Here is a 13,585-nt window from a genome sequence, read left to right on the forward strand (position 1 = left end):
GGAAGTGGAGGTTGTAGTGAGCAGAGATCTCACCACTGCACTCCAGATAGAGTGACAGAGCGAGACTCTGTCTCCAAAGAAAAGGAAAAAAGAATCAGAACAGATTCAAGGTTTTTCTTGATGATATAGCACTCGTAAGGTCCTACATTACAGTTAATGTTCAAGGCATTGCACATAATGCTGGGGGAAAAAAAGTATGTTGCTCATATAAGTGTCAATTGTCATGTATGTTAAAATGGGGAAAAAAGATGTTGTGAAGCACTACAGTAGTCAATAATGAAGAGGAAAATTCCTCTCCACTCTTTTTAAATGAATTTCAACCATATTGCAATTTTCTGCATAATACAGAACATAGAATAGGAGGAGAAACAAACAGAGCAATAAGAGCTAATATCAAGTCAGCGCTTTACGTCAGGCACCAAGGTAAGCATGTTGTATGATTATATTATTATATTTTACAGCAACTTTATTGGATAGGTGCAATTATTCCCATTTTATAGGCAGAAAAACTGAGATACAGATGTTAAAAGACTTTCTCATTCTCCCACAGCTAGATAGGCTGCAAACCTAGAATTCAAACTCAAATTGAAATCCAAACTATAAAAATAAATCCCCAAAAGCAATACCGATTTCAAAAATCTGGTATGTGGTAGGTGCTCAATAAATGTTTGTTGAATTAATGAACGGTTCTGAAATTATTAAACTCATATTTCCACAAGGGATTCCATACCTAGTTTTTGAGGGGTTATTCCTCAGGTACTCGTTTAATTGGGATGCCATTTCCTGGGTTGGTATTGTGGCTGATATTGTAAGCAGTCACCTTAGCTAGGACAAGAAATCAATCAGAAAGCATTCCAGGTGTATGATCAGGATTTCCAGTGTCCTAGTGTGGGATTGAGGGCTCTGTAGGTGCCAGAGACAGGAGCTTATTGCAAGTTCAAGAAAAACTCAGAAGAGCCTGGTTTTATTCAGGTGCTGCTTCACCCAAAACTTTCCCTCACAGCAAAGAAGAACAAAAACAGAAAATGAAAGGTCAACATTTAGAGTCATGAAAATTACTGAATGTTAGAAAAATAATTTGAGCTAGCTTTTATCTAATTGTTAAACCTGTGCTTTGAGGTTTTTAATTGAAAAATTTTTAGAGATAATTGTAGATCTTCAGAAAGTTTTAAGTCTAGTATAGAAACACCCATGTGCCCTTTACCTAGTATTTCCCAGTAGTAACATATTGCAAAACTATAGTACAATATCACAACCATAATATTGATGGACATGAATACATCTGGGTTAAGCCTGACAAACTCAAAATGCATTTGTTCAGTCTTTTAGGATCTTATTGGAGCATTGTTCACTATTTCACTGATGCAACTCTACCGGAGTTCATCTCTGTTCCCTGAAGAGCATGACTGATACAGTAGCAGTCTGTCCTGAAAAGCTTAGGGAGGCAGACAGGGTTTTCATGAGATTGTCTACTGTATTTCTCGTCCTTTCCCCTAGGATAAGCATGCTCCTATCTCTCATTACTCTATGTTGAGAGTGCAAATGCAGGCCCATTCAGAAAGATTTTCTTATTCCTCCCTGATTATGTCTTTTATCAGTGTTAGGGAACATATTTCATGCTGAGCATATTTTCCACCAAATAATTGGAAATTTTGAAATAGCGCTGCAAGCTTTGCTTTGTAGAATGCATTTCAAAAAGAGAAAAATACATAAAGAAAGGAAAACAAAGACAGAATGTATTCCATGCTTAATGAGTTTTTGTTAGAGATTTAGGTTTCTTCAAGCTCTGAATATCATCCTAACAAGTCGACTAAATAGTCACACTTTAAACATCAATGCCATTTCCCCATAGGTTGCTGAATTCATAGAAATGAATCCATACATTGCTAGTCAATGGAGAAAGGTACTACTAAATATCTCAATGAGGCCGACTTTTAGCTGGGGACAATTTGATTACAAAAAGCTGTTACCAATCTGGTGGATGTTTTTAGTTTCCTTCCCTGTTTTAAAACACAATACCTGTAATTTTTCAAACAGAAATTTCTAGTCTAGAAATGTATTTTTCATGCTTATCTTTGCCTTATGTTCTTACCATATCATAAATCTGATGGAATGAAGTCCATACTGGAGCAGAACCATCATACAGAACCTCCTTGCCTTGTAGTCTGATTTCCAGCACTTGCTGCTGAGTCTTTCTCTCCTCCTTAACCCAAGCACTAACTTAACTCATGTAACTAGTTACAGAATTGTGAGACAGACACATTCTCTAATTAGAAAAGGACTAAAAAATTAGGGGAGGTGAATGTTTCACATTGCTCAGGTTACTTGCCAATAATTCCCAGTTTTCCAAATGGGAAGCAGAGGAATAGAAGGTGATTTTTGGAAGCTTGCAATGTGTTTATTCTTCTACATTTCATCCCTTTAAAAAGCATTTTCTTAGAGTCCAGGCTGGGTAGTTTATTCCTATAATCCCAACACTTTGGGATGCCGAGAGGAGAGAATCATTTGAGGCCTGTAGTCCCAGCCACTCAGGAGGCTAAAGTGGGAAGAATCACTTGAGCCCAGGAGGTTGAGGGTGTAGTGATCCATGATCACCCCACTGCACTTCAGTCTGGACAACAAAGTTAGAGCTTGTCTCAAAACAAACAAACAAAAAAAAAACCTTACAAAAATTATTCAAGCTCATCAGAGCTAAATTCAGTTATAGGAATTTTCAAATAAACAGTTTTATTGTCTAGACATAGAAATCAACTAATAATTGCATCTACTTGGGTTTCAACAAGGATGCACAATATTGTTAAAATAGCACAAAGAAATGCTATATTTGAGTATGAATGTGTATTATAAAAAAGGAACAATAAAAATAGAGAGCAGTGGCATCCACGTTGACAGTAGTACAAATCTCTAGCAGTCCTTTATTTAACAGTTATATACATTTATATCTTATTCTTATCTTACCACAGCGATTGTTAGCCCTTTGAAGCAAGCTCCTTTCCTTACTCCACATGCCTCTCATGTCACTTTAACAAAGTAGGTACTCAATACATTTTTGTTGAATTGAATATTGTTGTCATTTTTATTCTGCAACTTATATATGAAATCTGAACATATTTATTCAGCAGAACGTGCTGGTTTTTGAAATTCATATGTTTGTATGTGGGAAAGTAGAGAAAAGCTTTAAGCTATTATTTATGCTGCTCCATTCTTGTCACTTTTTAATTTGACACTGAACTTTGAGTGGGTGCTGCAAAATTCTGACAGCCAGAGAGAGGCATGAAACAGGGTTAGGACATGCAAAGAATTTTAGAGCCACACATATATTCCGGCAAATATTCAATATCATAACAGCTAGGTTGATTCTTGATAGGTTTTTCAAAAGATTTTTTTAAAATAGTTGCATACTATCAGGGAGTAATGGCAATATAATTTGAACTTCTTTTGCTATAGAGGAGTCACCATTTGTATCACATGTCTCATTGTCATAGGGGTTAAAAATAAGCCAAAAGATAAGTTGATCTCCATTAAACTCCTAAGGGTCTCTGACATGAGAGTCCTGTTTTGACTTAATTTACTTAAGACATATCACCTTCCCCCACAATATGAACAGCTTGATCATTTTTACAAAACACAGACCAAAATATAGATAGGTGGTAGCACACACACACACACACACACACACACACACACACGCAAATGAGAGTCTGCGATTTTCAAATTGGCTATTTTGTCATTACGTTTTTCACAAATGTTTACAACTTTAATTTACAGTATCACATATCTTAAAGGCACAATTACCTTTGAGTATTTTTGGTCTTTCAGTTACCAAAATACTTGTTTTTCTCCAGAATATTCAAAGACAAATTTAATCAATAATTTTCAAATGTTTTTGTGTTCACTTTATTTGCCTATTATCTCTTATATGATACGAGTTTTAAATGTTGGACTTGATTTGTTTGAGATGTGAGTACAAGCGCTTTCATTCTCTCACACAGCAATGAATGAGACCCATGGCATATACTGCCCTTTAATTGTGCACAAGATGCCTATTGATATTAATGAGCTTTTTGCCTGGACTTAGTGTGATCATTTTGTGTGGCCTGAAGTGGTCATTCTGTTGTGCTTTGCATATTGGTTGTTGCAGAGTATAGTGTGCACATCATTTCCAAATTGCTTAGGAATCTTTAGGGAGGAAAGATAGTACGTACATTTAAAAGATTATTATTGCCTTTAACTTAAATTTTTCTATTGTGAGTTCTCAAAATCATGCATAAAGGAACACAGTAATACAAAGTGCAAATAATTGTGCAGAGAAAGCTCTAGAAAATAAAAATATTTCAAGTTAGCAATTTTGAAATTACTTGTTTACACATAACTTTAATCCACTGAAAAGAAAGCCAGTTAGTTTTCAAATTCAATTGAAAACATCAAACTAGGACATGCAGAAGCAGATCATCAAGGAGTAGAAGAGACTATAGGACTTGATCTTATCAGTTGATTTTTCACTGTAGGTGAGAAGCTGGAGCTCTCAGTGGAGGCAGCAGACCCTTTGTCTTGCAATCCTTTCTACACCAACTTCCTTTACCTGCTCTGTGGAGGCTGCTGGGGAGCATCTATAGAGCCAACATTGCCCACTTTTCCATGGACGGTGATGGTGGGAAGACTCAGGGCACATGAAATAACTACCTGAAAAATTACTTTATTTTCACTTTTAGTATAAAATCTGGAGGAGTTAAAGTATTGTCACACAGGAAATAACATGGAAAATGAAGGTGATTAATACAAGTATGTTTATCTAGAATTTTAAACACTCTTACTCCAATGAAAGGCTCAGAATTCAGAATTTCAGGTTAAACACACTCAAATCCTCTCTTATGGTGAAAGAAATTCATTTGTAGAGAACTGCTGTCCACTGAGGGGCAAGTCAAACCCTATTGCTTAAAAGTGGCTACTATACACTGTTCTGAACAGACATAGTCCCTGATTATGCCAATATACTACAAAAATATGATTTTCTTCTGTTTAATTTCTACATCACTAGAGGTTTGAGAGAGACTTCTGTCTTTGATTCAGATCTTTTCTATATGCATGTATACACATGCTCCTATGGCAATACATTGTATAGAAAAAAAAATATGTTAATTAAACATGAATACTACCAGTATCATGACAAGTAGAGTGTGAATAGTAAATCATGAAGAAAAATACTATCCCTCTGTGCAAGAAGTCCACTCAGATATCCATTTCTGCAACTTGGAATTACATGCCATGTGAAGACCAATGAGCTACTGCCCCTGGTCCATAGCCCCCTATTTTTTGTGCTTTAAAAATATGATGTCTAGTAGTGATCTTTGCAAGTGGTATGGGTATGTGTGTGGTTTTCTGTGCTCAAATTGCAAGAATTATGGTAGAGGGAAATATCTTACCAAATATAAATTATGTGTAAAAACCTCTTTTTAATATTGGTCTGCTGGTGGGGGATTGCTAACACCCACTTTACAAGCTTTACACTTTACGTTTATAGCAGGCTTTTCCATGTCTGTAAAAAGGGGTCAGGGTAAGGGCTGATCTCCAGTCTGGCCAAATTTGAGAGTTAATCAGCTACATTACAATGGGATTCTATAGTATGTGAAAAATAACTAAGGAAGATGAGAAATAATCAATATTAAAAATGTTTAGATGGTCCTCTTTCTCCCAAGAAGCAATGCTGATATAATAGAAATTGCTTACAAAATACCAACACAAGCAGTCAATTCTGTATATATCAGAGTTGGGGAAAGGATCACTCAAACTAGGTTTGAGGCATTACATAGATAAAACAGAGTTTGACAGAGTGATTTTTTTTTTCTCTTTTCAATTGACTGCACCAGAATTGTGTGGACACAGCTTGACTAGGAAGACAGATGAAAAGACAAACTTAATAAATTGGTCAATGAGTTGATCTCTTCCTTTTTGGTCTTTGAGGGACAGTCTGCTTTCTGTTAAAACATTGTGTCTGTGTGCAAGTGCAGGGGTGAGGAAGTAGGGTTTGAGGGGAAGGAGAAGGAATGCATTTGTGGCTGCGTCTACACAATATACTTGTATTAAATACTGTAGAATTTCAGCTGAAAGCAAGCTGTCCCTAGATTCCCTCCCTTCAAGGATGAGTGCACTTCATAATAAGGCCCTTTTGGTAGTTGAATAAACACCCTCCTTGGAAGCCATATAAGATGAACCTTATACCAAATCCTCCTGATAACAAATAGTGTTGTAAAGAGAATCCAGTATTCTATCTAGTTAATTAAATAATGTGTGAAGTGTGAATAGGTGTAGTTCTATTCTCATGTTGATGAAAGAAAGCATAGTGAGGCAATGCATTTTTTACTGGAATGCACAAGTGTTTAATTTTGTGGATTTGGTTTACGGGAACAGAGTCTAAATTCTTGTCTCTCTCTCCTCTTAGAGATTGCAGAAGTTAACTAAATTTTGTTTTCAAGACTATATTCTTTTAACCTAATCCCCTAATTTGGGAAATGCTGCGCCAGCAGTGCTCTTAAGAAAAGGTGCTTTTATATTTCATCTTATTAGAAAAAAAGTCTTAATTGGTTTCAAATATATTTTATATTCACTCTTCTTAATGCTTTAAAAACCAATATCAGTAATTGAATAAGCTGGGGGATTACTATTTTAAAACTACTATCGGGGCATGTATAAAGAATGTCTACTCTTTTATTTTACAGAATGGATGAGTGTGACTGACACTCAATTCTAATGGCACTGTGCTGCATTGTTACTTTTTATTCCTTTCAAGACTTTTTTTTTTGAAAGGGTCACATGTTTGGAGTTTTAAGTACTTAGTCACAGAAAAAATTTCCACAATTCTGAGGTTGCATATGTGTCTTTAAGAAGATCTGACAGGTGGGAAAATACGTTATTCTCTTTGGAAAACTGAACTGTTTAACCTGTAACCATTTTCTACTTCTCCATTCTCCTCTTTCTTCTCCTCCCCAATTCCCTGCCCCTGCCAAAAAAAAATTTTTTAAATAAAACCAGAAATGTATGTTTCTACTTTTAGCCTACAGGCAATTAATACAACAACAGCAGCCTGATTTGGGAGCAAGAGAAATATGTGAATGCTAAATACTTCCAAGGGAATAGTCTTTGATTTTATTAAAGAGAAGCACAGCTCATATACTAATTTAAGCAATATTTTCTCTTACCCTTTTCTTTTAAAGGTAAGAAACCAATTTCCAGGGATAATATTCATTTTCTTATTTTATTGTTGGAAATATAAATGCTTGATTTTAGTAATCTATTTCCCTTTTGTTACGCATGCAGACAGCCACAGCCATTTAGACAACCAAAGTATGTTTATATGCATATATAGTTGATTTGCATATTTGACTTTGTTTACACATCTGTAACACCTGTATATTCACTCTTTTCACATCCTACCTCCCTCCACAACCTCTGCAGTTTCTATTGTTCGGATCTGGTGAAGGAGATGGAACTTTCTTGCTTTTACCCCATTAGATATGATTTACTATTGTTGTTCTTTGGAACCTACCAATTCTTATTTCATGAGAAAGAGAGCTACTGTTGTGAAGGCCTGAGAAAAACTGAAGATAAAACCATTTTTTTTCTTTTTTTCTTTTTTTTTTACAAAGGCCTTGGTTTGAAGCAGGATTAGCAGCAACTCAAAATAAAGGAAGCCCCAGGCAGAAACACCAACACCTCCTGATTTTTAATGAAAATATGTTCATGTTGCAAAAATGTTGATCAGAAAAACCAATTAGGACTTGATTATATTTCAGGAGAAAGAAAAGGAGCAGTAAAGAAAATAAATCTGATAATACATATAAAATATATGAGTAATGTATATTAGTAAAAGCACTGATGATCATGATAAATGTGTATATATATTTTTGTACCCCTGAAATATCTACATAGGCCTCCATTAAAGAGTTCAGGATACACTGAAAGTTGATATTTGTGTAGCTTTGTGAGAAAATCTATAACTTTTTAATCAATTCTAATTTTTATAGGATACAGAAAGAGAAGGACGTTAGTTGGTATGAACTTTTGAAAGAGAACCAAGAGGCTTAAAACTATGGGTTTTGTGCTTGTATATATACCTGTATAGAATAAATATTATTTATAAAGAGTGACATACCCATGACTATATACACAGCATGCGGCATATTTCATACACAACAATCTTGTATGTGGTGCACCATGGAGCTGTAAATTATTAGGCAATTTGACAAATACAAGACATCATATGCTGTAATCATTACCTATTCAAATGATTAAATCATTTTGGGTTGTCTAACAAAAACATCTACTTCAGACTATGAATTGAGGGGGGTTTACTGCTGGGAAATTATCATTAAATGTCCTGCTCATTGCTTCATATGCATCTACCAAAAAAAAAGTTGAATAAGGCATGCCTGTACATACAAAACCTTAAAACAGAACTGGTTCAGATTTGGTAATTTACTCCTCAACTATCACTACAGGTAACAGTCACTTAGTTGATGGAGGGTCTTGTGAAATAAAATAAGACAAATGAAATTGTGTATGGGAGTGGGAAGAAGAGTGCAATCAAACTTCCACCCCCAAAATGTCTCCTTGTACTATGTTTTCCTTTCCCCCATACTCAGATAAGAATGGACAGAGTTCAGCATTACTGGGAAAAACAGTTTACCTGGGTTTCTGGGCCCAGGAAGAACCTTAAGAGGGAAAGTGCTTCTCCTAATCATCATCACATCCCTCCTCAGGGGAGTGAGGGATCAGGTAGCAAAAGGGAACCTAGCAGAATAGGGAGGAAGAAGAAGGATGGATGCAGTGAGGCGAAATGAAAACCTTATAGAAGATCTGAGTACAGTTTCAGGAGGGGCAGGTTTGAAGAAAGGTCTGTCCACTGGCAGAGAGAGAGAGAGAGCGAGAGCGAGCGAGCCAGCGTGCGAGAGAGAGAGAGAGAGAGAGAGAGAGAGAGAGAGAGAGAGAGAGATTGATTCCCTTTTCGGAGAACATTAGTAAGGTTGCACTTTCTAAAATAAAACCCACCTCGAGCCTTCCCTATGCGGGTTCCCACAATTTGTGCTGTGCTTTGCGTGAGCATGGGCTCCAGAATAGGCCATGTCAGTGTGTGCCAGTGTATTTCAGAGCTGAGCTGAAAGGACGAAAGTCAGAGGAAGGGAATCAAGAATCAAAACAATGACTAATGATTTATAAGCTGAAGCAAAGCAGAAGCGCTGTTCACCGGGAATGTGCCTCTGTTTAAATGCTCCACCTCACACAGCACACAATAAGGACAGGAGAAGAAAACTTTTTTTTTTTTTGGAAAAATGTTTTATTTAAACCTTTTTAATCTTTTACAACAATAAAATATTGCGTCAATATAAACCCCTTGACTAAAACTTCACATCAAACATTACAGCAAATTGTTTTCTTTTTGACATCCAACTTATCTGTGAAAGAATTTCCTTTTAAACACAATGAAGAATTTATTGAAAATAAATAATTGTTGGCAACTGCAATAGGCAATTTGAATAAAATAGTTGAAAAAGCAACTCTTAATGAAAATAGCGTTTATTATACATCGGTTACTAAATGAATAAACTAAATGATCTTCTTTAAATTAATAACTTCAAAAACGTTTAATATACAAAACTGTACAGTTATAAAGTCGGCAGAAGTATTTGGGTTAACTCAGGTTCGAACCATAGCAATTAACTGCAAAGAAAAAAAATCGAAACAAACAAAAAACTCCCAACAGTTGTAAAACATGAACTTAATGTGGGGGGAAAAAAAATCCCAAAACTAAACCTAATTACCACCAGAATGCAGAGACTTGACAAAAAAAGTAAAAGGGTCCGGGATTTGAATTAACACATGCTCTTAGACCTGCAGCTGAGGGAGACACAGTGTGGTGGACCAGAGGCCTGACAACTCATACTAACACATCGTCGACAACGGACCCGGGCTTTCTGGTCCTTAGGTAGTTTGAAGCTTTGTCTACAGCAGCTGCGCCTAAACGCCGGACTCGGCGGCCAGCAGTGGCGTGCAGCGCCCCCAGACAGGTCTGGCTGGCGGCGGCTGGGTGTTGGGTGCTTGGCCGGCCTCACACGTGTGTGCTCCTTGGGAATGAGGTTCGCCTGTGGACCTGGCGTGTGGATACTAGCTAGCAATAAAGCCACAGCAACTGCATATTTTTGGGATCTCTACACAGCCTAGCGAGATTTTTTTTTTTTGTGTACTTTTTGTTTTTGTACATAGTAACACGATACACACAGCTATCTACACACACACGTTTGCACGCGCACACACACACACGCACAGAGACACATACGCTCAGAGATTTAAAAATATATATATATATTTTTAAAAGCAGGAACCCAGCCTCCCGGGCGCTCGCCAGCTGGATCGTCGCTGTGGGCTTCCACCAGCTGTGCTTATCAGAAACGCCGAGACAGCTCCCCACGAGCCCACTCACAGACAGCGGTATATACATGGGGGGAGAGGTGGTACGCGGATGGACCAGAATCCCTGTGACCTTTGCCAATCATTTCATTGTCGTTCTGCACTGAGCAGAGAATGCCTATCCCCCACTCCCTCACCACCCCTCCCCGAGGGTTTCTCACTCAGAAGGGGTGGTGAACTGGAGGTGAACCGAAATGGGAGGCGCTGGCCCAGTCGCCAGCGTCTCCGGGTCGTGATCTCCAGTGAAAGTAATCGCGTGTGAAGGCAAAGTCTTTCCTCTAGTAGGGCCGAAGTGAGGTCGCGCGGGAGGTCGCCCTAGCGAAGCTGGGGGCCTGGATTTCTGCGCGCAGGAATCCAGGACTCCGGTGGGTGCGGAGCCCTCCCAGACTGTCAGGCCACCTCTTTGGCCCAGCGTTGCGGTGGAATCCTTCTCAGATACCTGGATCTGTGCTGTGGTAGCCTGCGGGGACTCCACACTTCCAGGAGGGAGGGCAGAAAGCTGCGAAATCGCCGCTGCTACTTCGCACTAGTTTGCAAAACCTAATAGGCTTCTCTATTCTGCCCTTCCCAGGCACTCCACCCCGGAAAAAAATATATAACCAATATCATCATCAACAACTTTCTTCGTTGTATTCTCCTCCTCATACAGATTTGGAAAGGGGGGTGAGTAGATAGGCATCTCTCTCCCCGCCTATTCCCATTCATCTCCTCCCTTTTCTAAGCAATTAAAAAGCCATCAGCTCAACGAAGTAGTAATAATAATAGCAATAATAACATGGAGTGGTCGATTAGATACAAATTATCTCACAAATATTGTGTACAGATTGTAGTAAAACACCTCAGACATTTAGAAACGCTATAGAAGTTTTTAAAAATGCAAAACTAGTCTATTGTAAAACAAATTTCACCTGAAATACAGCTGCTATAACCAAGGCGCTGAAAGGTTATTCAGAGGCACACATCTGTCTTCCCAATCCCTCCCCCGCCCCACCCCGCCCCCACGTTATCCCACTCCTTGTTCTTCCTAGAGAGGAGCGACCAAACAAACCTTACTCTGAGTAAACAATATGTATTGATCAGCAGAAAAGGCTAAAGGGAACTGTTGCCCGGGGAGCCAGGAATATGAGATCCCAGCTTGGACTGCTTAATATAAATGTGTATCAGCATTGAGAAGCCTGAATGCGAGAGTTTGTGTTTCCTTTGTCAACAGAAGTTAGAACCTCTTACGAAAAGGAGAGGAGAGGAGAGGAGAGGAGAGGAGAGGAGAGGAGAGGAGAGGAAAAGAAAGGAGAGGAGAGGAAAGGAAAGGAAAGGAAAGGAAAGGAGAGGAGAGGAGAGGAAAGGAAAGGAAAGGAAAGGAAAGGAAAGGAAAGGAAAGGAAAGGGATGAAAGGGAAGAGAATGGGGAAAGGAAAGAAAATGAAATGAAAGAAGATGAAAGGAAAGGGAAGAAGAAGGGAAAGAAAAAGAAAGGGGAAAGGAAAGAAAAAGGAAAGGAGGGGAAAGAGAGAGTACGAGAGAACGAGTGAACGAGAGAGAGAGAGAGAGAGAGAGAGAGAGAGAGAGAGAGAAATAATAAAGCATGCTAGAATGAAAGGAAGAGAGTGAGAGAGAAAGAGAAATCCGCGCTGCTCCCAGTGCGGCCGGCCGCCTCCTCGCTTCCTCCAGTCAGAGATCATGGCAAGACGTGTCTGTTTTCACGGTGTGCGAATAAACCTCATGTGGCTGCTGATCCCCTGGCGGAGTCATTCTTTTCTCTTTTTGTCTTCGATTACAGAACCAGACACGCACCACTTCTTTCTCCAACTGGAGGCTGTCTGCCAGCGAGGAGATCTCCTGCGCGGCAGGCTTGGGACACTTGAGGAAATGCGTCTCCAGTACGCCCTTGACACTCACCTCGATGGAGGTCCTCTTCTTGCGCTTGCGGCCCTGTGCAGCGATCTTGTCAATGCTGGTCGGGCTCCCTGTGGACGAATCAGCCTCCTCCAGCCACTTGTTCAGCAGGGGCTTCAGCTTGCACATATTTTTGAAGCTCAACTGCAAGGCCTCGAACCTGCAGATGGTGGTCTGCGAGAACACGTTACCATACAGTGTGCCCAGCGCCAACCCCACGTCGGCCTGCGTGAAGCCCAACTTGATTCTTCTTTGTTTGAATTGTTTGGCGAACTGTTCCAACTCATCAGAGGTTGGCGTCTCTTCGTCGGAGTGATCCTGGCAATGGTGCGAGCCCAGTTCGCCGTGATCCGGGGGCTCTCGGAGCACCGGGTGCAGGCTCTGTGCAGAGGCGGCAGCTGGAGGTGGGGTGAGTCCCCCGTGTTCCAGCATGCCACTCACGGTGAAGCCAGGCTGCGAGTATACGTTGAGGGGTTGGCCGCTCGACGTGATAGACGGGTTCGGTGCCGGGCTCGCCCCCCAGGCGTTGGGGTGGTTAGTGTGCGGTGAGTGGTGGGCTACGTGTGGCGAGCGGTGATGGATGATCGCACCCAGTTGCAGGTCTTCGCGCCCGGGCTTCACGTCCTGCTGGTCCAGGGGGCTGGCGGCCAGGGTAGAGGACCATGGGCCCCCGTCGCTCAGACTGGTCACCCAGTGATGCCCCAGGGGATGCCCATTGCTGGGAACTCCCTGCAAGTAATCACTTTGGAGAAGTTTCTGAGGGTTGCGGAAAGGACTCCCCTGCTGCATGCCCGCGGAGTCCGCATGGACTAGGGAGGTGGAACTGAGAATGCTGTAGGGATTCGAGGCAGCTGTGGCCATGGTCGGTGAGGATCCCCTACTAGTTATAATGTGGCAAAGGGAGCAGCTTCAGCCTTTGACATCTACGGTGCGGGGGAGCCAAAGACGCTAGCACGGGTTACCGGCACCCACTACGGCCAATCGCAGCGCGTCTCGGCCTGGCCAGGAGTAAGCCCGGCCAATAGCGGTGCGGGAGGTCGGGCTAGCTTTCCAAATTAGGCTGGTGAAGCTCCGGAGTTTCAATGAGACCCAAGCAGGAAGTGAATCAATCTTTCAGCCCCATTGGCTGCCTAGCGCAGAGTGGCGGCCGTACATTTGATTACCACTCCCCCACCCCGGGATTTATGTTGATGGGGAAAAGATGTGAGGGATGTACTGTGTGTGTGTGGGGG

The 13,585-nt window shown here is 40.5% G+C and overlaps 1 protein-coding gene across 1 annotated transcript; it reads right to left on the reverse strand.

Moving 5' to 3' along the window:
- Positions 1-12,007: 12,007 nt before the first annotated feature.
- POU3F4 (POU class 3 homeobox 4) lies at positions 12,008-13,272 on the reverse strand. Its single transcript, XM_011976036.1, has one exon. The coding sequence runs from the start codon at positions 13,212-13,214 to the stop codon at positions 12,129-12,131; it is 1,086 nt and encodes a 361-aa protein (XP_011831426.1). The 5' UTR covers positions 13,215-13,272; the 3' UTR covers positions 12,008-12,128.
- Positions 13,273-13,585: the final 313 nt, after the last annotated feature.

The sequence above is a fragment of the Mandrillus leucophaeus genome, unplaced genomic scaffold (genome assembly GCF_000951045.1).
Source record: "Mandrillus leucophaeus isolate KB7577 unplaced genomic scaffold, Mleu.le_1.0 Scaffold1619, whole genome shotgun sequence".
In the NCBI taxonomy this organism is placed as follows: domain Eukaryota; kingdom Metazoa; phylum Chordata; class Mammalia; order Primates; family Cercopithecidae; genus Mandrillus; species Mandrillus leucophaeus.